General features: G+C 40.7%; 1 protein-coding gene across 1 annotated transcript; it reads left to right on the top strand.

Moving 5' to 3' along the window:
* Positions 1–12,623: 12,623 nt before the first annotated feature.
* Positions 12,624–14,554, top strand: LOC101745366 (uncharacterized). Its single transcript, XM_004923251.5, has 4 exons — positions 12,624–12,885; positions 13,070–13,265; positions 13,687–13,814; positions 14,329–14,554. Exons 1-4 carry the CDS (start codon positions 12,679–12,681, stop codon positions 14,440–14,442), a joined length of 645 nt encoding a protein of 214 aa, XP_004923308.1. The 5' UTR covers positions 12,624–12,678; the 3' UTR covers positions 14,443–14,554.
* Positions 14,555–23,951: the final 9,397 nt, after the last annotated feature.

The following is a 23,951-nucleotide window of genomic DNA, read 5'->3' as shown; positions in this document are numbered from 1 at the left end:
AACTTTCTCAGGACTTCCACAAATAATTTAAGACCAAAATTAGCCAAATCGGTCCAGCCATTCTCGAATTTTAGCGAGACTAACGAACAGCAATTCATTTATATATATATATATAAATATAATATAATGCAGTATGTTCACTTTTTTGTCAATTAGCGGGGCAAGTCTAGTATACTATATATGAAAATAAAAATGTAGGTTCGAAAACGGTAATAATATCTTATTTTTGACGACGACTAGCTGACGAGTTCACGGCCCACCTGATGTGGTGGTTATTGAGGCCCATAGACATCTACCACCACCCACCTAGAGACAAGAGTTTTGTTGGGACTTGACTTTTTTTAAATATACAAGTTAAAGTAAAACAGATTCATAACATTACCATCTCGAGTCGTAAATCTCGACGTCACAAACAATAGCGTTTCTATTTGAAATTTAAATTGGAAACTGTTCTCAATTAAGTCGGTGTCACGGATGACGGATGATCACTTCCCACGGGATTTGGTGCTATCATAAGATATTTGTAAGGAAACATTTCAGATTTATACCTGATTTTTTTATATAAGATTAATAGACGAGCTCACGGTCCATCCGGTGTTAAGTGATTACTGAAGCACATATACTTGAACAATTTAAATGTTGCCCACCTTGAGACATAATGAAATGAAATGAAATGAGTTTATTTCAGGCAACTTAAGCCCATAAAATTTCATATACAATTACATGAAATACCGCTAGAAGAAGAATAGAACCGCTCTGATAAGAAATGAAAATATGACATCAAAAGAAGACAACTAAAAAATCTATATATAATACGTGAAGCAAAAACTTTGTATCCCTTTTTACGAAAATTGCGCGGATGGAGGAGTATGAAATTTTCCACACGTATAGAGAATATAGAGAAGAAGTGCACAATGCTAATATTTTTTTTAAATAATGCATAAAATACACATAAAATCAATAAAGAATACATTACACACACTACATACCATGTATTTGACGCACACACGCATGCATGCTATTTATTGTCAAACTTTTGTTCTTGGCGTCTGTGGTCAAATTGAGAATAGATTAAATATTGCTTGCCTTTGTTAATGTTTTTTATAGTGTAGTCTTGGCGAAATTTGTGATTATAGAACTATAAAGTACAATCATAATAGTGTACAAACTTATAATTCCAATTAATTATAGTCGAATTTCGACTACTGCGGGACGTCTAGTATACATAAATACAAAATAAACGACTTAGGATGCGAGCGAATGATCGAAAATAATTGTCACGGATTCGCTTCTGGATATTTATTTCACATATAAAATACTCGGGTTATAATTTTCTCTTGTGTTACGAGTACCTACTGAAAACTTCGGCATATGAGATACCTCAACTTTGATCATACATTTAACAGAGACATTAGCTTCGTAAAACACAGAACTTGCTTTGAAAACTGTAATAGGAGAGTTATAACTTCGTTCTGATGCAACTTAAGTTTAAGTGTTTTCCGCTATCAAACATAACACAAGTGACTATGAATTTTCGTTCATGTCACACATGTTATGCTAAAACTCAGCGAAAATATCCTGAAGTACCCTTTCATCGTCAGCTCGAACGAAAACCAGGCACAATGGAACGGCTGACAATGCTACTGCCCTACATCATGGCAGTTACAAGATTGGCCAACACATCTAGACGTGCATTTATAAAAAGATTTTCTAGACCACATAAGAAACTGAGGCAAGACCTGAAGTTAAGTGTAGCAGCATACCTTTTCAGGATCTTGGTGTCTGCAGACTGAACTGTGATTGAGGGTTCTCACACATAGGGCGAAATATGAGGCACATATCTGGTGGTAGAATGCCTTCGGGTCTGGTAGGTACCACAACTCTGCACATTTCTACCGTGAAGCAGTAATGCGTTTCGGTCCGAAGGGTGGGGCAGCCGTTCTACTTTAAAAACTGGGATATTAGAACATTAACACCAAGCGGGCCGTGAGTTCGTCCACCCGTCTAAGCAATAAATAAAATAAAATATCACTCAGAGTTAATGAGCAGTGTTTCGAACTGCTCTGGGGTAGACCGGTGATGTATAAAATAAAAGAGTGGACTGTAGTATTTGGTAAGTTTATAAAAAAGGTAAAACAAGATAAACAAGTAAGTGTCGCGGGCGGCGTTGCTGCACGAAGTGACGAAGCCGGTCTCCATCCGCTACCCCGCGCCGCTGTCCTCCTCCCGGCGCCCGCGCCGCGCGATCGTCGATGTCCGTGCATCGACAAGCAGATTGTGAGCGTCCAGAATAACCGTGTACATAAATCTATAGCATTCAAACATACTCTGGAAAGCGGTGCCAATCATTTTACAAGATTTCACAAAATCTATAAAGTCGCTAAATAAAACAAATTAATTATACGGTAAACGAGGCCTCTGTAATAAAAAAGAAACACCCTAACTGTAACAAAGAAGATGATTGGCGGTCATCCAACACCTGGGATCTGGTTTTTGTCTTCATGATAAAAGGTAGTGGAGATCAAACTTTGAGTCAAACGAATTGTCAACTATCGAACGAACTATTATTTACTATTAGTACGTTCTGTGTGAAATGAAACGTAAAAGACTAAAAATATTATTAAATAGCGGACCGCTCCGACTCCGCTCGGGTCCTTAAAAAAAATTTCAACGATATTTGAAGTTTTTTTGTTTTTTAAAATAAAAGAACACTTATTGCGGCATAACTATAATAGTTAGACATATGCTTTTGCGACATTTTTTGTTAGTAATAATTTGTTCTACAATGTCGTAGTACATTATTTTATTCTATCATCAATAGTTTTCGCAGGGCACGCGATGTAAAGAATATTTTAGGTAATTTTCTTACACCTTGGGTTAAATTATTGGAGTTTTAGTAAGGATCCCAAATTTGTTTCAAAAAATATTATGGCTTATGTAACTCGGGAACAGCGTAGCTTCCAAACAGTGAAAGAAATTTTTCAAATCGGTTCAGTAGTTTCGGAGCCTATTCAATACAAACAGACAAACAAATCTTTCCTCTAACTTATATCTCAAGGTGGGTGGCGCATTTACGTTGTGGATGTCTATGGGCTCCAGTAACCACTTAACACCAGGTGGGCTCTAAGCTCGTCCAACCATCTAAGCATTAAAAAAAAAATATGCTAAATTGAGGTATGCTCAACAACTATGAAAAATTATTCACATTTTTTTTTAAAAACATTCGATTTGTTCTCGAAATATCCGCACAGCGAGATTGGGCTGCAATCGACACGATCAAAATCCTTCAACAGACCAATTGTAATCTGACCCCCGGTTTTTTAATTCAACTTTTTCGAGCGTCTAACGAAGCGCTAACTACTCACAAAGGTAACATTAATTCAAATCTCCCGGAGACGACTGAAATTAATCCGGTAATTACAAATGGCAGATGCAGGCTCTTAACTAATTTAACACCTGACTGCGCTCGTTAAGGTGAAAGGGTGTGGTGAATTTTTAATGTCTTCAAAGATTGCGTGGTTAATTCTGTTAAATCTCTTTTGATGTCGCTGGTAACGTTTTAAAGAACAACTGTGCGCTTTTGTATATGACGTTTGGTTATAAATAAAGGCGTTTTAGGTATGGTTTGAAAATGTTTCAATTGGCGGATCACGATTTTTTTTTTCAATTCAATGTAAATTTTTAGTCAATCAATCAATCTATTTGAATATTTTTCCCAAACAAAAAAGTTTAAAAAATTAAATTATTAAAAAAAAAAAAAACTAAATTGTATTTCGCTGTTCGCCATGTCATTGACCTTTAAACCAGCAACTACAGGAACTCATAATAAAAACAATACAATAGTAAAAATTCATATAGAAATTATCACGTCAAAAGTTCGTTCACCCCATTCCGTATAATAAACAAAGCTTAATAAACTCTAAACATCGACAATAACAAAACGCTACTCATCGTAATGCATCTATCAGTAAACGTCATTTAAGCAAGCGCCATTTGCAAAATGTTATTAGGGTGTCCATATTTTGGAAATATTACGGATAGATTACGTTGTTTTATACAAGCAACTATAAATCTCATGATAAATACGATTTCAAAACGCTACAGTACACATACGCGGTATGCATTGTTGTTTTTGAACCGCTTAAAGAATTAAATAAATTGTAAACTAAATAATTTTGAAGTGGATATTGCTTGGATGTTTTAAACCAAATGACACATAAATCCAAAATAGAAAACTAAATTAATCTTAGTAAAAAAGAGTAATATTTGTCAGAAAGATATTTTTAAACATGATCCTGGGAGTAGTTGAGAAAATAAATGCAGATTACTGCTTACAACGTCATTTATTCTAAAGTGCGCAGGTATGGGTGAATTAACGAGATGTTTATGTATAACAATTTACTTCGTTTCCTTTTTTAAAACGAATAATTACGTCATTATACAACTAATATCAATATAGTGTTCACACTATCGACGAGAAATATTTAATTTGAATATTATTTGCTGTTACATACAAAATGAGATAGGTGTATTTCAGCACCAATTCTACGATGACTTTTTTTATTTTATTTTTATTTTTTATTGCTTAGATGGGTGGACGAGCTTACAGCCCTCCTGGTGTTAAGTGGTTACTAGAGCTCATAGACATCCACAACTTAAATGCGCCACTCATCTTGAGATATAAGTTCTAAGGTCTCACGTATAGTTACGATGGCTGCCCCACCCTTCAAACCGAAACGCATTACTGCTTCACGGCAGAAATAGGCAGGGTGGTCCTACCACCAGTAAAAAAATGACTCAAACGAAAGCGTCTGAAAAATGTAATGTTTAGCAAAATATTAATACATTACAACTTCTAATGCAATCTTGTTCCAAATGGCTTTAGTTCGTGAACTCAGAATTGCTAAATTCACGGACGGAACATTTCTCGTAAATTAAAATTCAACATCAAGCCCGCAAACTTATAATTTACGTAATTACTGGTGGTAGGACCTCTTGTGAGTCTGCACGGGTAGGTACCACCGCCCCACCTATTTCTGCCGTGAAGCAGTAATGCGTTTCGGTTTGCAGGGTAAGGCAGCCGTTGTAACTATACTTGAGACCTTAGAACTTATATCTCAAGGTGGGTGGCGCATTTACGTTGTAGATGTCTTTGGGCTCCAGAAACCACGTAACACCAGGTGGGCTGTGAGCTCGTCCACCCATGTAAGCAATAAAAATAAAAATAAAAGTGAAGCATGTTTTAAATTTTACCCAAATTATGGTCACTGCAATTATGACAAACAGCGGATGTGAGCGAACAAATGCGCTGTTTATTATAACAAGTGACGGAGCGTTAGTGCAGCGAAGATTTAACGCGATTTATGCAGTTGGGAGCGGCTGGAGACACACCTATATTTCGATGGTAGAGCTTAGGTAGGGTCGCTCTACTAATTCCATTGCTAATTCAAAGATCGTTCATATATTGTTTAGCATATTTTAATACGTGAAATGAACTCATGGCTTTTAGGAATTAAGTGGATTGGATTAATCCAACAGAGTGATGGAACAGCGTTATACTGTACAATGACCTCGTACAATTTTTCACGTCCTTACGGATCCATCAGATCAGATAACCGTTGCATTAGACGCTTTTAGCTCTGACACTAGGAGCAGGCTTAGGGACCCCGGTAACTGTACTCATCGAACCGGCTGAGTTTCTCGCCGGATCTTCTCAGCGGGTCGCGATTCCGATCCGGCAGTAGATTCATTCGCGAAGCAGTTACTCTTTAGTTGTTAGGTCTTCTTTGGAGGCGCTCGGGCAGCTGTTAGCAAATCCCATCCCTCCTGGTAGAACCCTTGCTCGCCCACCTGGCCTGGTAAAATTGGAAAGTCCTCCGGGCAACCGGTAATCCCTAAATCATAAAAAAAACAATGCCTTGACGGTAGACAGCGACTTGGCTCTGCGCCTGGAATTGCTGACGTCCGTGGGCGACGTAACCACTCACCATCAAGTGGGCGGTACGCTCATCTGCCTATAAAGGCTATAAAAAAACCTCATAACTAAACTTGCTGGATCGTGAACTTGGTTGACTAAAAAAATTTTTAAGGTCACTACACGTCTATATAATAGCCAAATTTGAATTTGGTATTTCATAATTCGGCACAGCACTTATCGAAAATCAATTTGATAGTATCACTACATACCTCAATGCCCCCTAGTATATGAGTACTAGTAGATTACAGAGTGTTCCTCAAGGCCCCTATTCTCGATGACTGCGACCGATTCGTGTCGGATGCGAGTCGTAAAACTTTACGAACTAGCGCCCTTTCCTCGATATCGGTGACAATCATCTTTTCTGCACAGAGTAGATTTCGATTTAGAGATGACAACTAAACTTTCAAGATAAGGGTATATCGTTTTATTTTCTGTTATAATTGATGTATTTGTTTTTGACTAAACAATTTTCTTAATTCATTTTCACATTGTAGTCAAAAAGTTCGTCTAACAAATTAGTTTAGCAAATTTGCTTAGCTCAGATCGACGAACGAGCTATTACCACCAAGCTGTTACCCACCTATTGTTAAGTGGTTATGGGACACCATGAGCATCACAACGTGAACGCTGTCACCGACTTTGAGACATGAGGTTGAAGCCTCAATTTTATTCAATTACGGCTGTCCCAACGTCTAAACAAGAATTCATGAGTTTTTCCCAGCACGCTCAGACAGGTAGTATCTACCCTTGTAAGCTGAATACACATTTTCAACAGTGATAATGAATTTATACATATATCGAGGGCTGAAAGGCTTATTTGGCTTAAGCGTCATTTCGCTAAATACGCGACATCTATTTGTGTAATTAAAAATGCATTTTATTTGGTAATTAGCATCAATAGTTCGTGTTTTAAATCGAACTTCAATTAAGTCTACTTCACTCAAATAGCTAAAGAAGTTTTTGTCATTATATTTTTAAGCTATTGCATAGCTTTTATCGCGGGCGTTGAGCGCGGCGACTGAATTAAGAAATTCCGTAACGAAAATAAAACCTAACACCCCCACTCCGCCTACCATGTAGCTCGCGTTCAACACATTGACACGTTGCACACACGCGCGGCGTGAAGTCGCACTGCATGCGGATCATGAAAAGTCTGCCCATCTCTCTCTCGCGCGGTCTAGCTTATGAGTGTTAAGGGGACAGTTAATGTTTTGCTTTTGTTAATGTTTATAAATATAGCGTGGTCTTATTTAATTATTGTTTTAATATTAAATTATTATTGTCTAATAATAATTGCATAAGTTGATAAAAAATCTTTACCGCAGCAGTCCCCGAGTGCCACACGTGTTTTTTTTTTCAAATTCAAATGGCTCTCCTGTCAAGGTGCGAAAATGTCGCTTAAACCAAATAGCCTTTCCACCCGCGATATATATTATGAAAATCTATAATATTAATAATTTAATGTTTTATATTGTATGTTCCAATAATTTGAGTTTACCTAATGGTAAAATAATTATTAATTTAAATAATTTTGTGCTCTCTACTTCTTCGCGCTACTCTGTACGACAGGGGCTGAGATTTCAATAAACGACATCGTCTCCTGATTGCAGCCTTTCGAGACGTCCACATGCACTCGTTAAATGTGACATACAGACACTCACAGTGGTGCAATACACATATAACCTACATAATATTACTTTGATGAAAGAATGGCGAAGTTCACATAAGCATCACTGGTTATATTATGTAATAACGGGCCGTCGCCCGTTGAGTTTCTCGTCGGATCTTGTCAATGGATCGCGATTCCGATCCGGTGGTAGATTCTGCGAAGCACTGCTCTTGCTAGGGCTAGTGTTAGCAAATTCTCTCAAATTGAGCCCGTGAGCTCACCTACTCGCGTAGCTGGAATAGTCTCATAGGCTACCAGGGAATAGGAAGGAAAAAAGGTGAGTTCTTACAGTTCAGTGTGCTAATCCTGCCTATTTTCTGTTGCAGGGCAGTTTGCTGGTTTGAAGGGCACAGTGTTTTTTTTTTCTTTGTTGGCAGGCGAGTGTACGGCCGACCTGATGGTAAGTTCCCGTCGCCCATGGTCTTCAGCAATGCCAGGGGCAGAACCAAGCCGTTGTCTACCGTTAAGTACTCTCCACAAGCCTAGTTTGAAGAAGGACAAGTCATAGTGCGCGGGAAACACCGTTGAGGGAAGCTCATTCCAAAGCCGGATGGTACGTGGAAAAAAAGATCTCTGGAAACGCACTGTGGATGAACGCAGTGGCTCCAGGCAGTACAAATAAACTCTACTCCGGTGGCGGGCGGTGCTATGGTAAAAACGAGATGATAGAGTCATCTCAAACAACTCGCCATGGAACTTACGGTACAAAATACAGAGAGAAGGGAAGTCCCTCCGCAGATGCAGAGGTTCGAAACGATCCGTGAGAATGGGATTATCGATAATCCGGACGACTCTCTTCTGTTTGGAGTCAAATGGAAGTAGCTGGTATTCGGGAGCCCCAGCCCAAAGGTGGGAGCAGTTCTCCACGCGAAGCCGGACCTGTGCTTTATAAAGGAAAAGTCTTTGTCCAGGCGTGAAGTACCGCTTCGCTCTGTTGAGGACTCCCAGCATTTTGGGCGTCAACTTGGCTTTGCCCTCCAAATGACAATAATATACCAAATAATGGAGTTTTCGACCAATGACAAAAAATAATTTTAAGTAACAGTCAATGTGTATTACAATTTTTTTTATCGCACGTTGCGAATCGGCTTAATGTATGCTACTTTACGTCTCAAGAAACTTCTAAGCCCTAATATTGTCTGCTCTTTTTCGCCATATAAATCTATTTAAGGACTTTTTTATAATGACTTAAATAAAATCTAAATTTATACTTATGAACAGGAATATCCTCTATCCTGATATAATTTGAAATCGCGACCTAATGAGGCTTCGCTTAAATCCTTTTAACGTTGCACCCAACAACTCGTGAAAGGGTAAGATTAATTACTGACATTTTTGCGCTATAAAGGGAAAAACTTATTTTCAAATATAAATTTCGTTGATAATGCCATAAAGTGAAAAATGGGTTTTTAATATTTTATGACAAATTGAATTATGTACATGTCTTTTTATTTACTTGTTGAACTAGTTAAATCCAACCAATAGTTTAAATTGTAAGGTTAAGTTTATGCACTTGGTCTTGCCTGTTACAATGTAGTGCTTTAAACAAATAGTAATTGTTTATAACAAAAGCGTCCATACTGTATGGCAAATGGGTTCTGGTGCGGGATCTTGATATAATCATCTATAATATATTTTTAATGTTCGTAGCCTCTTCTCCTTGGACCAAAAATATCCCTCGCTTGTGCAAACCTTGGAGGCCATGCTCCCATTGCTCATTTACGGGTCAAATATAAAATAATCGGTCTAACTTTTGTTAAGTCCTCAACGGAGTCCTTAGCCATAACAAACAAAATGCCGTCATCTTATTTGTGACATTAAGTTGAAGTCTCAATTTTATCATTTAGGTCGTTACACTCTCCATACAAGAACGTATGACATCTTAGCGTTTGGCCAGAAATACGGTGTTTATCTATCCGGTGTCACGATACAAGGTATTGTAATAGTAATTACATATATTTATTTATCAATTTATCAACGCAAACAGCCAACGTGCAAAAGAAGCGTCACGGGGAAACAGAGTTTAATCAACATCATCATCATCATCATCATCATCAATTCAGCCTATCGCCGTCCACTGCTGAACATAAGCCTCTCCAATAGATTTCCAGTGCGACCGGTCCATTGCCACCTGCATCCAACGAGATCCAGCGCTTTTTATTAGGTCGTCGGTCCATCTAGTAGGTGGCCGTCCCACACTGCGCTTGCCAGTACGTGGTCGCCACTCCAGGATCTTTCTGCCCCATCGACCGTCCTCTCTTCGTGCTATGTGGCCGGCCCATTGCCACTTCACTTCACTAATTCTACGGGCTATGTCAGCAACCTTCGTTCTTCTACGGATCTCCTCATTTCGGATTCGATCACGTAGAGAAATGCCGAGCATAGCCCTCTCCATAGCTCGCTGCGCGACTTTGAGCCTTCTAAAAAGATCCCTAGGGAAGCACCACGTCTTCGAGCCATAAGTCATCACTGGTAACACACATCAGAGAGATCAACATCAAAGAGAACAAAATATAGTCAGTACCAAATTGCCATGAATGAACCCTATTGTCACACAAAAATATAGCTATTTTATTTACTGTAAATGCAAAACAATATCCTGAGTAGACGAACACTCGTTCCTTCCATTTATTACCGTTTCTTTCAACGCTAATAAAGTCTCGATTTCAAATTTATATTAAAATTCAAAGGGAGAGAACTCCCGAATGAAGATTTTCATAGGATGCATTAAAATCTGTTCTTACTGCTTCGTTTTCATGTATGGTACAAGTTATAGCATGACGTGAATGGATGTTAAACATTAAAATTTGTTTATTAGTACCAGACCTAAATATTAAATGTGTGCCAAAATCATTTTAAACACAATAGCCCCCTCAGAATTAAATAGAATATTTTTTTACAATTTTAATACGTGGCGTCCTAGTTCATGAACTAATAATATTTAATTCGATGAACAGAGTTTGCAGAATATAAAAAGAACTTTTTTAATTACAAAGTTTTACATCTCGGATTTTCTTGACTCGGACCAAGCCCGCAGTCCGTTGGGATGGCAATAACAAGTCCATAAACCGTTTTTACTGCCTTTGTTCAAGCAAATGTATGTAGGTTTTGACTTTTTAAACAATGACCGTATTTTTGTATGGCCAAGAATATAATTCCTGAGATGTTTTTGAATGGACTTAGCGTTGAAAACAGTGATTCCGAAACCACGTTACGTCCATTCTTCGTACGTAATAAATATCCGTGTTAAGTTGAATCTGTCGTAACCGTGAATCAAGGAGTGGAGCACTAGGAAATTTTATTTTCGACTATTCGAGGGTATTCTTGGTACAATGCGATGCCAAAAAGGTGTTTATTTATTACTTATTACTTTTATTACTATTATTATATTATATTTATTATATTACTTTTTACTGGTGGTAGAACCTCTTGTGAATCCGCGCGGGTAGGTACCACCGTCCTGCCTATTTCTGCCGTGAAGCAGTAATGCGTTTCGGTTTGAAGGGTGAGGCAGCCGTTGTAACTATACTGAGATCTTAGAACTTATATCGCAAGGTGGGTGGCGCATTTACGTTGTAGATGTCCATGGGCTCCAGTAACCACTTAACACCAGGTGAGCTGTAAGCTCGTCCACCCATTTAAGCAATAAAAAAAACGCATATAATTTTTTTTATGTTTTCTTCGGTTTTCGCCATACTTTTTTTCCGAAGACTGTGAGGTGTTCGGAACTGTGGAAGTAGGTGATATAGACAACAAAAATATGCTAAATTAAAAAGTAAAAGTATCGTTCGTTTGTTTGTTTCATCAGTTCTCTTGATAGTGGAGGTGAGGCGTATTTTTTTTATTTTTATTAATTCGATGGGTGGACGATCTCACAGCCCACCTGGTGTCAAGTGGTTACTGGAGCCCATAGACATCCACAACGTAAATGCGCCACCCACCTTGAGATATAAGTTCTAAGGTCTCAAGTATAGTTACAACGGCCGCCCCACCCTTCAAACTGAAACGCATTACTGCTTCACGGCAGAAATAGGCAGGGTGGTGGTACCCACCCGCGCGGACTCGCAAGAGGTCCTACCACCAGTAATTACGCAAATTATAATTTTGCGGGTTTAATTTTTATTACACGATGTTATTCCTTCACCGTGGAAATCAATCGTGAGCATTTGTTGAGTACGTATTTCATTAGAAAAATTTGTACCCGCCTGCGGGATTCGAACACCGGTGCATCGCCCAACACGAATGCATCCGACGTCTTATCCGTTAGCCCTCGACGACTACAAATATTATGATCCCACACCAGATACGCTGCAATAAAGCCATGAGTTTGAACTAATTAACTTTTAGTTGCAAACCCATACGCATAGCAGCGGATTTAAAGGCCTAGTCGCTTTATTTAGTTAAATTTCGAATCCAAATTCGTGTTGAAATTTTCAAAATATGCATAAAAAAAGTGTGAAAGTAAAATTTATTTACATTACCAGAATTATAATACACAGAAGGAGCTTAAACGTGGTTTCATTGTACTCGTAGAAGGCCGTCAAAAATTAGGTCATAATGTTTAGTGTATTTTGAATTGGATAATTCACGTCGGTTAAGACATAAACGCAAATTATCTCATCGCAACACGAAATTGAAACCCACGCTATTCTTATAACTAAATTTTCATCAACTATCACAGAGTTTAACAAGTTTAGAACGATTTGAATAAATATGCAATTTGGCAATTCAAAGCCTAATGCAACTCTTCCTACCCTATGCAAATCTATAAACATTTTAGTCACTTTACCTTCTCAACCAACTCAATTCATTAAATCTTTATCCATAAGATACATTTTCATATTAAATACGCTATTGTCGTGAAAGGCAAAACTATATCACTAGTGAAAGAAAATGTTAAGACTAAAAAAAAAATCATTCATCGGGTCAAAGTAATAAATTTCATGTCACCTCTATAAAGTAATGAGTCTTTATCCAAGCTGCAAAGCAAATGACCAACAAATGATTTAGTCGTCTCAGACAACTCCACAAGATGTATCGTGGCATTCTAGTTTTCTTAACCATTTATCTGACTACTTCTGAAGCTGTTACCAACAGTACAAATTGTGGTTATTTTCAAGCCGACTTTGATTTGATATCTGCCTTAGGGACTTGGCATGTTGTAGCTATTATACCAGAGAAGTTATTTCCGGATAAAGATGTCACTTGTTATAAAATGGAAATCAGCGAAACTGATGAGGTAAGATTTAATTCATCACTAACTTATTACTTTCATTGGCGTAATGATTCAACTCGACCTTGGTCTTCTTGAGCAAGTTGCAAGTAAATGATGGAAATTAATATTGATCGCCAAGTTTGAGATTAATTCTTTCTTCATCAAGCGATAAATTAAATGATAAACATAATAATTTCAAATTTTACAGGCCGGTCTTCGATGGTTGATAAATAGAACCACACATGGACCTCAAAATAAGTCCATAATAGCAGATGTGAAAGGCACGATAGTGAGGCAGAGGTACCATACGGAACATCCCTTTGATGTTTGGTCTAAGTCTACGGCTGGAATCAAAGGATGCTTTCAACAAGTTCTATCCTTGGATTTAGATAAAAACCGAATCCGTAAGTTAAGAATATAAACAATGAACATCAAACCTATTTCGATTGGTATTGAGAGAGATTCAATGTACAGTAGTGAATAAACATCATGATCACCAATCATCAATTTCGCTTTTCGACATTAATCATTTTCCATAGCCAAAATATATGATATATCACGTCGAATATTTGAAGACGAAGTATTTTATTCATATCCAACTTGGGTGTTAATTGCCAGGAATGTTTGAGGGTAATTTGGCACAATCATTTTTGTTAAAAAATTAATGAATGTAGCGGTAGCATAATGATCTTACGTAGTACAATGTCACACAAATGAAACCAGAATAAATTGTAATGTAAGTTAATAAAGGCCAGTAATAGTTTGTGAATAAGATAATTTATATTTCTATGGACAAGTTTTAAATAATATACTTATTATTCACAGATAAAACCTTAGCTCATGATGCTATGATGCAGTTGCACATAGTGGACTCCAAAGATGGTTCTAGTCCGTTTCTGATGCAAATGCTCTGGGGGAAACTGATATCTGTTGTCGTTTATCGAAGGAATCAGGTAACTATCTGTATACCGAATTTTGTTACAATTAGGTTGTGCATTTTTTAAATTGATATTTTTTTTTTTTTTTTGTTTCATTATTTCTTGTCACATTATTCTTTTAATTCTTCGTTGGTCATTTATTTCCTATCTGGCATAGGTTTAGGTTGAGACTTTGTGCTCCTTAATAAAATATCTATTTATCGTCTTTTACACGATTTTTTTTCTATGCCTTTCCCACGTGCATGATGACTGTGACAGTTGGCAACTGAGAATAATCAACGAAATAGTTGCGATCACAATCTAATTACGTGAAACCTCAGAAAATACAATACCCGAAAGAAAAAGACTATTTCATTCTTCAAACGGAAACATATCTATATTTTTGACTAATTAACCCAAGAAAGATCTGATTATGTGATTTTGCAAAAGCAAAATAAATATCCTCTGGTAATTTTTTTTAAATTTACTAATTTAGGAAGGGTTAGGATTAACGAAACTGTAGTTAAATGTCTAGGTTTTTTATTTACAGGGAATTACCGAAGAGCAGTTGAAACCAATCTTCGAATTGGCGACCAAAATCCGAGGACCCCAACGATTGCCGAAAATCTGCGATAATCCCTTGAAAGATATTTTGCTCCAATAGTATTAATAGCATTTTACTTTATTATTTCCGGATTTTTTAACATCACTAAATCAACTCGTCAGTAGTCGATTAGATGAATAAGCAGTTGAAAATAATAAAGCTTTTTAGCCGACAGCTTCTTTTTTTTATAATTTACAAATGTTCGAGTTAAGGTATGCACATAGGATAATGCAATGTGTACTTTGGAGCCTTTGGTACTCACTGTTGGTTCAGGCTTCCCCTGTTTTATACCATAATGTTCGATTGCTCGCCATTCTTATCCACGACCATCCCGGTGCTCTGGCTATGTAATCGGTCAACCATGCCGGTCTTCCGATACCTCTACGACCTAATCTAGGCCATTATTTATATATTTTTAATAAAAAAGAAGATAGGAATAAGTCGAGGTAAATGATGTTTGTGAAATTACTTAAAAATATATATCATAATGGTTTATTTATTTATTTTGGCTTTAGGAAAAAAACCCAAATATTTGATTATTGAATAATCTTTATATCTACACCAGTGCTGTAGTGACATTACATTTTCTTTAAATGTACAGGCTACATTTGATATAGTGCCGCATGTAACTTTCCATTCCATTCTTGTATTCATGAATGTCTCATTCTGATATCATAAGTTCATAACGATTTGATCAGTTTCTAACTATTACTAAACTAAGATACTACCACTTCCCTATTATTATTCTACCGTAATATCCTTGTATTCCTCTTCCTTTGATTGTGCTTTTAAGTTCGTCCAGAGTGGTATCACATTACCAAATCTTTTCACAGCAATCGTCCATCTAGCTAGGATATAATACAAATTTTAATCAAGACAATTATGGCATTAATACTACTAAGTACTGATAAGTACTTAAACTCTAAATGAACCATAAGTCGATTCACTAATTTACATCCAACTAAATCATCTCTCAATATATGCTAAAATAACGAAGTCTCACGAGACACTCTTGTTTAGAACTTAATATTGATTTCCCGTATAAAGCACATTATTTAAAGAATACATTGTATCGGTTAAAACTATGAATCCAATTTACGTTACTTATGGGGACTAGCGATGGTCAGTTTATAACAAATTGTCTGTTCTCACGCCACCACTAACGCGATGCTATGCTCGTTCGAAACGCCAATAAAGCAAAAATAAAGGTATCCATTATTCCGATAAAGAATATTGGGACTGCGGCCAGAAACGTGAATCGTTTGAAAAGTTGAAAAGATAATTAGGAAAAGTTTGCAGTTACTAGTGATGGTTCGGTTGAAAATGTGTTATGCTTGAAGAGTAGAGAGCTTGGAAAGGCGTTCAGAGGTATGGCTAGTATAAGACCAGGAATCGTAGCAATTAGACTTCGTGGTGAAACAAAACGTTGTAATCTGAGGAGTGGGTGAGTTTTGGCAGTGCAGTGATAAAGCCGGAAAGACTTTCAACGTGTACCACACTATTTATCGCAAGCCGTCTCAGTATTCTGTGGGTCAAAAATTTCGTTTAGATATCTCAAAAATGAGCAAAAACCTTTCATAGTCACTTTCACAACCACAGCAGGGCCAAAGGACAGTTTTTATCGTAAAAAATTAAGATAAGCTAAGGATTCTAAATTTAAAACAAGTCACTGGTAAATGTCATCAACAAAGATGTCAATGCTAACTGGAAATCTAAAGTGTATCCTAGAATATAATAGTCACAGGTTAATCTTAAACAATCTTATAACTAAGGCAAATCAAAAGTAGCTAGATAACGCCAAATATGATTAATTTCAGACATCGATAGTCGATTTTGTATTGAAAGAAGTTTACAACATTATTTACCTTTGAGAAAAAATCGTCATTCAACGAATTTATCCTTTTTCTTCTTATTAAGTATTTAGCCTCGCCTTTCGACACAAAATTAGCGCTATATTTATATTTTTTATTTAGAATAATTACAGAGCTAATCAGAATATCTGGAAAAAAAAAAATAAGACAACCCGACGTATTACATAATTAATGTTATAATCACAAATCACCCTACAGCTAAGTATCGCTAACGTTTATATAGATATTTTATTCTTTTATTTATTTATTTATTTATTTATTTATTTATAACTTCTTATACTAGAAAGTATAAAGGCGGACTTAATGCCATAGGCATTCTTTTTTTTTTTTTTTTTATTGCCTTTTTAGGCAGACGAGCATACGGCCCACCTGATGGTAAGTGGTCACCGTCGCTCATGGACGTCAGCAATGCCAGGGGCAGAGCCAAGCCGCTGCCTACCATAAAGTACTCTCCGCAAGCCTTGTTTGAAGAAGGACATGTCATAGCGCTCGGAAAACACCGTGGAGGGGAGTTCATTCCAAAGCCGGATGGTACGTGGCAAAAAAGATCTTTGGAAACGCACTGTCGATGAACGCAGCGGTTCCAGATAATATGGATGAACTCTGCTCCGATGGCGGGAGGTGCGATGATAAAAAGGAGATGAGGGAATCATCTCGAATAATTCCTCAGAGCATTCCCCATGGACCATGCGGTATAAAACACAGAGAGAACCGAAGTCCCTCCGTAGACCCAGAGGTTCCAAGCGATCCGCGAGAGCAGGAATATCGACCATCCGAACAGCCCGTTTCTGTATGGAGTCAAATGGAAGTAGCTGGTATTTGGGAGCCCCGGCCCAGAGGTGAGAGCAGTACTCCACGCGAGGTCGGACCCGTGCTTTATAAAGCGCAAGTCTCTGTCCAGGCGTGAAATACCGCTTTGCTCTGTTGAGAACTCCCAACATTTTAGAGGCCAATTTGGCTTTAACTTCCAAATGACTCCGAAACTGGACATCGCTCGAAATATCGACCCCCAAAATCCCGATACTCGCGGAAAGCTGCAGGGATACTCCTTGAAATTCCGGCGCCATGACAAAAGGGTCCTTCTTCGCAGTGAACGCGCAAACCTGTGTCTTCAATGGGTTGAACTGAACTGAATTCAGTTCACCCCACTTGGAGACCCGCCCCAGAGAGATCTCCACTTCAGACACAAGTTTTAATCGCCTCTCGTGTACAACGCTTCGAGAGAGACTCTGATGGCCGATATATCGCGCATCCCCCGTGCTGTCATTCGCATAGCAATGCATGCCATCAATAGATAGCATGTCATTGATATGCAGTATGAAAAGCGTGGGGGAGAGCACCGAACCTTGTGGAACACCAGCGTTGATGGTCATGGTATCGGAGCAGCAGCCGTCGACGACAACTGCGATGCTCCGTCCATCCAAAAAGCTAGCGATCCACTTGCAGAGTCCCTCAGGGATTCCGTATGCTGGAAGCTTCGATAGAAGTGCCCTATGCCAGACCCTGTCGAAGGCCTTCGCGATGTCAAGGCTCACAGCGAGAGCCTCGCCCTTGCTTTCCAAGGCTTCAGCCCATTTATGTGTGAGGTATACAAGAAGATCGCCAGCTGAGCGACCATGACGGAAACCGTACTGCCGGTCACTGATCAGCTGGCGATCCTCAAGATACTTAAGAAGTTGGATGTTTATGATTCGCTCCATCACCTTGGAAAGCAAGGAAGTTATCGCGATAGGTCTGTAATTCGAGGGGTCCGACCGGTCACCCTTCTTGGGGATAGGGTGGACATGAGCAGTCTTCCATGAAGACGGAACCCTGTTGGTATTGTACGAGAGGCGATATAGACGCGTTAGCGCGGGTGTCAACTCAGGGGCGCATGTTTTTAGAACCACTGCGGGGATGCAATCTGGCCCACTCGACTTATGGACATCAAGAAGCCGAAGCTCCTGCCTGACCGCACGCTGTGTGATGCGAATCTCAGGCATGGAGCTGTCACACCGGGAGATGTTGGGCGGTGTGGCTCCTCCGTCATCCAAAGTCGAGTATGAGGCAAAGAGCTTGACCAGAAGGTCAGCCTTCTCCTTCGCACTATGAGCCAGACTGTCATTGGACTTACGCAGTGGTGGAAGGCTAGACCTGCAGAAGTTACCTTCTGCAGCCTTAGCTAGCGACCAGAAAGCACGGCTCCCAGAGGGATAGCTATTCAGTCGCTCGCCAATTCTGGCAACGTGCTCCGACTTCGCCTTGGCAATAGCCCTCTTATAGGACCTAGAGGCGGCGTTAAATTTCCGCCTTTTCTCCGAGATATCAGGATCCCGGCATCTCCTAGCAACATTAAATGCCACGTATGCAGACCGCTTGAGGCGTGCAGCATCCCTACTGGCTTTATTATACCAGGGTTTGCTGCGACCCCCAACGGGCACCTCAGAAGAAGGAATGAATAATTCCATTCCCTGAAGCACCACGTCTTTAAGTCGGTCCGCACAGACGTCAGGATCATCGGAGGAAAAGCAGAGCCGCCCCCATGGGTAGGATGCGTAAAATTCACGCATTCCATCCCAGTCTGCTGACCTGTACCGCCAAACTCTTCGAAACCCGGTCGTCGTTCAACGACTAGGACGAGAGAGTGGTATGGCAGCACGGATAAGGCAGTGATCAGACGATCCAAGTGGAGCGTCGACCACCACACTGTATCCAGCTGGGTGAGTGGTCAGCAGAAGGTCCAACAAAGAAGGCTCGTGCCCCTCAATGTCTGGGACACGGGTGGGCTGTGTCACCAGTTGTGAGAGGCCGTAGGACAAGGCGAAATCGTAGGCAGCCCGACCCGGGAGGTCAGTGGTTCTGGACCCCAACCACTCCTGGTGATGAGCGTTAAAGTCACCAAGGACCACCACCTCCGCAGATGGGTACTGCTCAAGCACGCGGTCAGTCCCCTCTTGTACATGCTCAAACAGAGCTGACCCCGCATAACTGCTGTGAGACCTGTACAGGCAAGCGTAGACTCTGGTACAGCCCCCATAGTCCACGCGTAGCCACAAGAGGGACAGGTCCCGTTGCTCGAGGCCCCGAAGCCGACGACAGCAGACATCCTCCCGGATAAACACGCACACCCCGGCTTTACGCAGGAAGGTGTGCTCCAATGCGTAGCCGGGGTATCCGAGGTACGACGTATCGTCCGGGGCAGATATCTGCGTCTCAGTCAGGAAAAAGAGGGCAGGCTGCGCCGTCTCAAGGTGGTGATGTACGGCGTCAAGGTTACTGTGTAGGCCCCTGACATTGCTGAAATCCACATTAAACGTGGAATGGGGATCCGCCGAAAAAACTCTTTTTCTTTTGTCGACTTTCATGATAATTTTAGTTGGAGAGTAAGGATTTGGAGACGTAGGATGCTAGAGGTGAGATCAAGGCAATACGTGAATAAAGCGCAGGGCACAATGAACACTCGATCCGGGGTTGCGAGAGAAGCTGACGCAGGGCATGGAAGGGCCCCCAGTCCACCCTGCATACGATCGCCGGGATCCACTCCGGTCTCCGACTCCGGCACGACGACCGCATGACAGGATTTTACACCGGTTGGCGGGACAGCTTCCTGGGGCGGAGTTTAGTTGTGACACCCAGGTTCAGGTCCCCTACTGACCGGCGGGCGGCGGCAGGCACCGTTTCACTGGGTCTCCCTATACCCCCGTCAGCAAACCACGCCCCGCGGACTTGCGCGCACGTTTGCTCTGCATGTTCCAAGTATCACCAAGATTCACCCCCAACAAGGAGGAGGAAAGGAAAGGAATAGAACTGGCTCTCCAACCCACATGCCGGAACACAGCTAGGCTATTTGGCGGCAGACTCTAGTTGGAGGGTGGTCGCCAGCCAGTCGGACTAGGTCCTACCACCGATTGTGTTTTCGGCTCCCGTTTAGCACCACCCAGGGGTTACTTGTAGGGGATCGCGGGTTAAACCTATGGAAGCGGGAAGCATCAACCCCCAGTTCCAATTCTCTAACAGTCTACCTAAAAAAAAAACCCATTTAAGCAATTACCAAATGAAAACATAACATCAATAGATATTTTTTTTGACAAATAAGCAAAATATTCAAATATCGACGAACGGAGACCTCAGTCATCGGTGACAACGAAAATACATATTCAAATATTCGAAGTATCCAAAATAATTCTGAAATTAAGTCATAAAGATAATTTAAATCAAGCAATAAATTCTGCAGACGCGGACTGAGAAGCTAACACCGCGGTAAGCTTATGATTAAAACGTCTTTAAATAGAAATGTCGTCGTGGCCTAAAGGATAAGACGTCCGTTGCATTTGTATCTAGCGATGCACCGGTGTTCGAATCCCATCAGGCGGGTACCAATTTTTCTAATGCAATACGTACTTAAGAAATGTTCACGATTGACTTCCACGGTGAAGGAATAACATCGTGTAATAAAAATCAAACCCGCAAAATTATAATTTACGTAATTACTGGTGGTAGGACCTCTTGTGAGTCCAGACGGGTAGGTACCACCGCCTTGCCTATTTCTGCCGTGATGCAGTAATGCGTTTCGGTTTGAAGGGTGGAGCAGCCGTTGTAACTATACTGAGATCTTAGAACTTATATCTCAAGGTGGGTGGCGGATTTACCTTGTAGATGTCTATGGGCTCCAGTAACGACTTAACATCAGGTGGGATGTGAGATCATCCACCCATCTAAGCAAAAAAATAAATATGGGTACTCAATTCACGATATTTCTTGGTGATTTAAAAAAGCATATGGTACTGATTATTTATATTACTAAATAATCATACTTGAATGACCTGTCTGATCTATCCTTAATCTACGTCACATGAGCTTTGTATGTAGTCAAATGTCGTGACGATGCCTTATTAACTGCTTTTCTTTATTGCTTAGCATTACCAAAGATATTATTTCAACCTTTATCATTATGGTTGAATTGTATTTATGCCCTGTGGTATTATAATTAGTGTATAAATTTGTTTGAGGAAACGTTTGGATGTTTTTAATAATTATACTTGGGAAATAATGAAAAAATATGTGAAAATTATAACAAGAGTCCGTTAAATTATGTGTAGAATTTAGATAGCTGCGAAAGTTTAAAACAATTCGTAATAAATTAACTTATAGTATATTTAAATTAGATTGTTAAAACTTTTCTGGTGGTAAGACGTCTTGTGAGTCCGCACGGGTAGATACCACCACCCTACCCTGTTTGTGCCGTGAAGAACTAATGCGTTTCGGTATGGGTGGGGCAGTCGTTGTAACTAAACTGAGATTTTAGAACTCATATCTCAGGATGGGTGGTGGCATTTACGTTGTATATGTCTATAAATAAAAATAAAATAAAAAACTTTTATTTCAAGACATCAAAGTGTCATATTGTGTTAGTATTACAAATAACTTAAGAACTATGTTAGTATTTAAATAAATCAATCAACTCCGTCCTTTTTTTTTTTTTTTTTTATGATTGAAAGTTTACTGGTGGCCCGAAGGCCTTTCCAGTTTCACCAGGACAGGTGGGCGAGCAAAGGCTCAGCCAAGAGGGGTGGGATTTGCTAACAACTGCCCGAGCGCCTCCGAAGGAGACCTAACAACTCAAGAGCAATTGTTTCGCGAATGAATCTACTACCGGATCGGAATCGCGACCCGCTGAGAAGATCCGGCGAGAAACTCAGCGGGCTGATGCATGGGTTAGGTTGCACGTCGACCTCTTTGTCGAGTTCGACGAGTACGGTTACCGGGGTCCCTAAGCCTGCCCCTAGTATTAGAGCTGAAGGCATCTAATGCAAAGGTTATTGGATCTGATGGATCCGTAAGGACGTGTCTAGGGCGTCGACGGTGACTGGCTCCTGCATGATCAGGATTCGGGGAGTAGTCAGCGGCGGCAACGATAAGGCGATTATCATGACGCATAGCCTTATCGAAGTATCGTTCCGACGCTGACTTCATGTATTTCCGAATTGATTCGAGGCCCAGGTCGTCGTGTAGGTCAACGTTCCTCACGAACCACGGAGCCCCGACAGCTAACCTGCAAAAGCGGGATTGTAGGGATTGGAGGGTGTCTATGTGTGTGCGGGCCGCGTGAGCGAACACCACACTCGCGTAAGTCATGACGGGCCTTATGCAAGTTTTGTAAAGTGTCACCTTGTTCCGAAGGGACATTTTACTCCGCTTACAGATCATGGGGTAGAGTCTACCGAGAATAAACGCGGCACGGTCACGGACTGATTTTATATGCGGGCGGAATGTCATCGATGCATCCAGGGTAACGCCCAGGTACTTGACCTTCCTGGCCCAGGGTATGGGTTGTCTAAAGAGAGTAATCGGGGGTGTGAGATTCCTCCTCCTAATCCGGGAGGAAATCCGTGTGGAGCTTCCCCTCTGAAATAGCACCGCAGTACTTTTCGCTGGGTTGATGTCTATGCGCCATTTTCGGAACCACTGTCCTAGGGCTAGGGCTGCGCTCTGAAGCTTCTTCGCGATTAGGGACTTATTTCTACTAGAATAGTAAACAGTCGTGTCGTCGGCGAATAAAGCTAAATGGGTCGGCGGCGACCGGGGAACATCGTTGACGAATAAGCTAAATAGGAGGGGTGAGAGGACAGAGCCTTGTGGGACTCCAGCTGTGAGAGGTCGTGGGGAGGAGCGGGTTCCCTCGACTCGATATCGAAAAGAGCGGTTCGACAAGAAGTCCCGTATGATGAGCACGAGATTATCCGGCACGCCCATGTTGAATAGTTTGAAAATCAAACCATTGTGCCAGACTTTGTCGAACGCTTTTGCGACGTCGAAGAAGAGAGCTCCCGTGTATAACGGTTTTGGTCGATTAAGCCCCACAAGAATGTGCTCCGTGAGGCGGTGCACCTGTTGAACGCATGAGTGATTTGTACGGAATCCGAATTGTTCATCGATGAGAATGCCCTTGGATGAGACGAAGTCTCTGAGGCGTTTGTAGAGCAGACGCTCATACAGTTTGCCTAGAGACATGAGGAGGCTAATCGGGCGGTAGCTCGTCGGATGATTTTTTGGTTTACCGGGTTTATGTATGCCGATAACGTCCGCTTCTTTCCACACCGCGGGAAAGATACAGTTCGCCATAGCGGCATTGAAAATAGATGCCAACATCACGATGAGTTGGACGGGTAGAAGTTTAATAACGCGGTTGGATATACCGTCGGAACCGGGAGCCTTGCGAGGACGTAGGTCTTTGATCAAGTCTTTAACTTCCATCGGGGTGACGGGTGGTAACGCATCAGAGGGTGGCAAGGAGGCTCTGCGTTCTACCTCACTGTCTACTAATTCTACATGAACAGGGTCCACGGATTGAGTGCTGGGCGTGCACTGGGTTTGCAATGTATCGGCCAGCAGCTCTGCTTTTTCGTCATCATCGAACGCCGCGAGTCGGCCTGAGGGGCCTACGAGGGGGGGCATACTTACTACCGTATCCGATTTGAGAGTACGAGCTAAGCGGTAGTAAGACCTTTGGGAGGGCGCGAGTCCTTCTAAGAAATCAGACCATCTGGCATCTCGGACTTCGGCGATGCGAGACTTTACGTCGCGTTGTAGGGCACGCATTCGAATACGATTTTCCGCGGTAGGATACCTGTCGTAGGCGCGTATCGAGGCGTTCTTAGCTCTAAGGAGTTCCCTAATATCGTCGGACAATTTGAAGCGGTGAAGGAAGTCCTCCGCTAC

Source organism: Bombyx mori, chromosome 7, assembly GCF_030269925.1.
Source record: "Bombyx mori chromosome 7, ASM3026992v2".
Lineage (NCBI taxonomy): Eukaryota > Metazoa > Arthropoda > Insecta > Lepidoptera > Bombycidae > Bombyx > Bombyx mori.
Note: the sequence above shows the minus strand (reverse complement) of the source record. Positions and strands in the feature narration are given on the sequence as shown.

Coding starts and splice junctions, on each gene's coding strand:
- LOC101745366 (XM_004923251.5), top strand. CDS start 12,679: ATGTATCGTGGCATTCTAGTTTTCTTAACCATTTATCTGACTACTTCT. Junction 12,886..13,069: donor AAATCAGCGAAACTGATGAG/GTAAGATTTAAT, acceptor CAAATTTTACAG/GCCGGTCTTCGATGGTTGAT. Junction 13,815..14,328: donor TCGTTTATCGAAGGAATCAG/GTAACTATCTGT, acceptor TTTTATTTACAG/GGAATTACCGAAGAGCAGTT.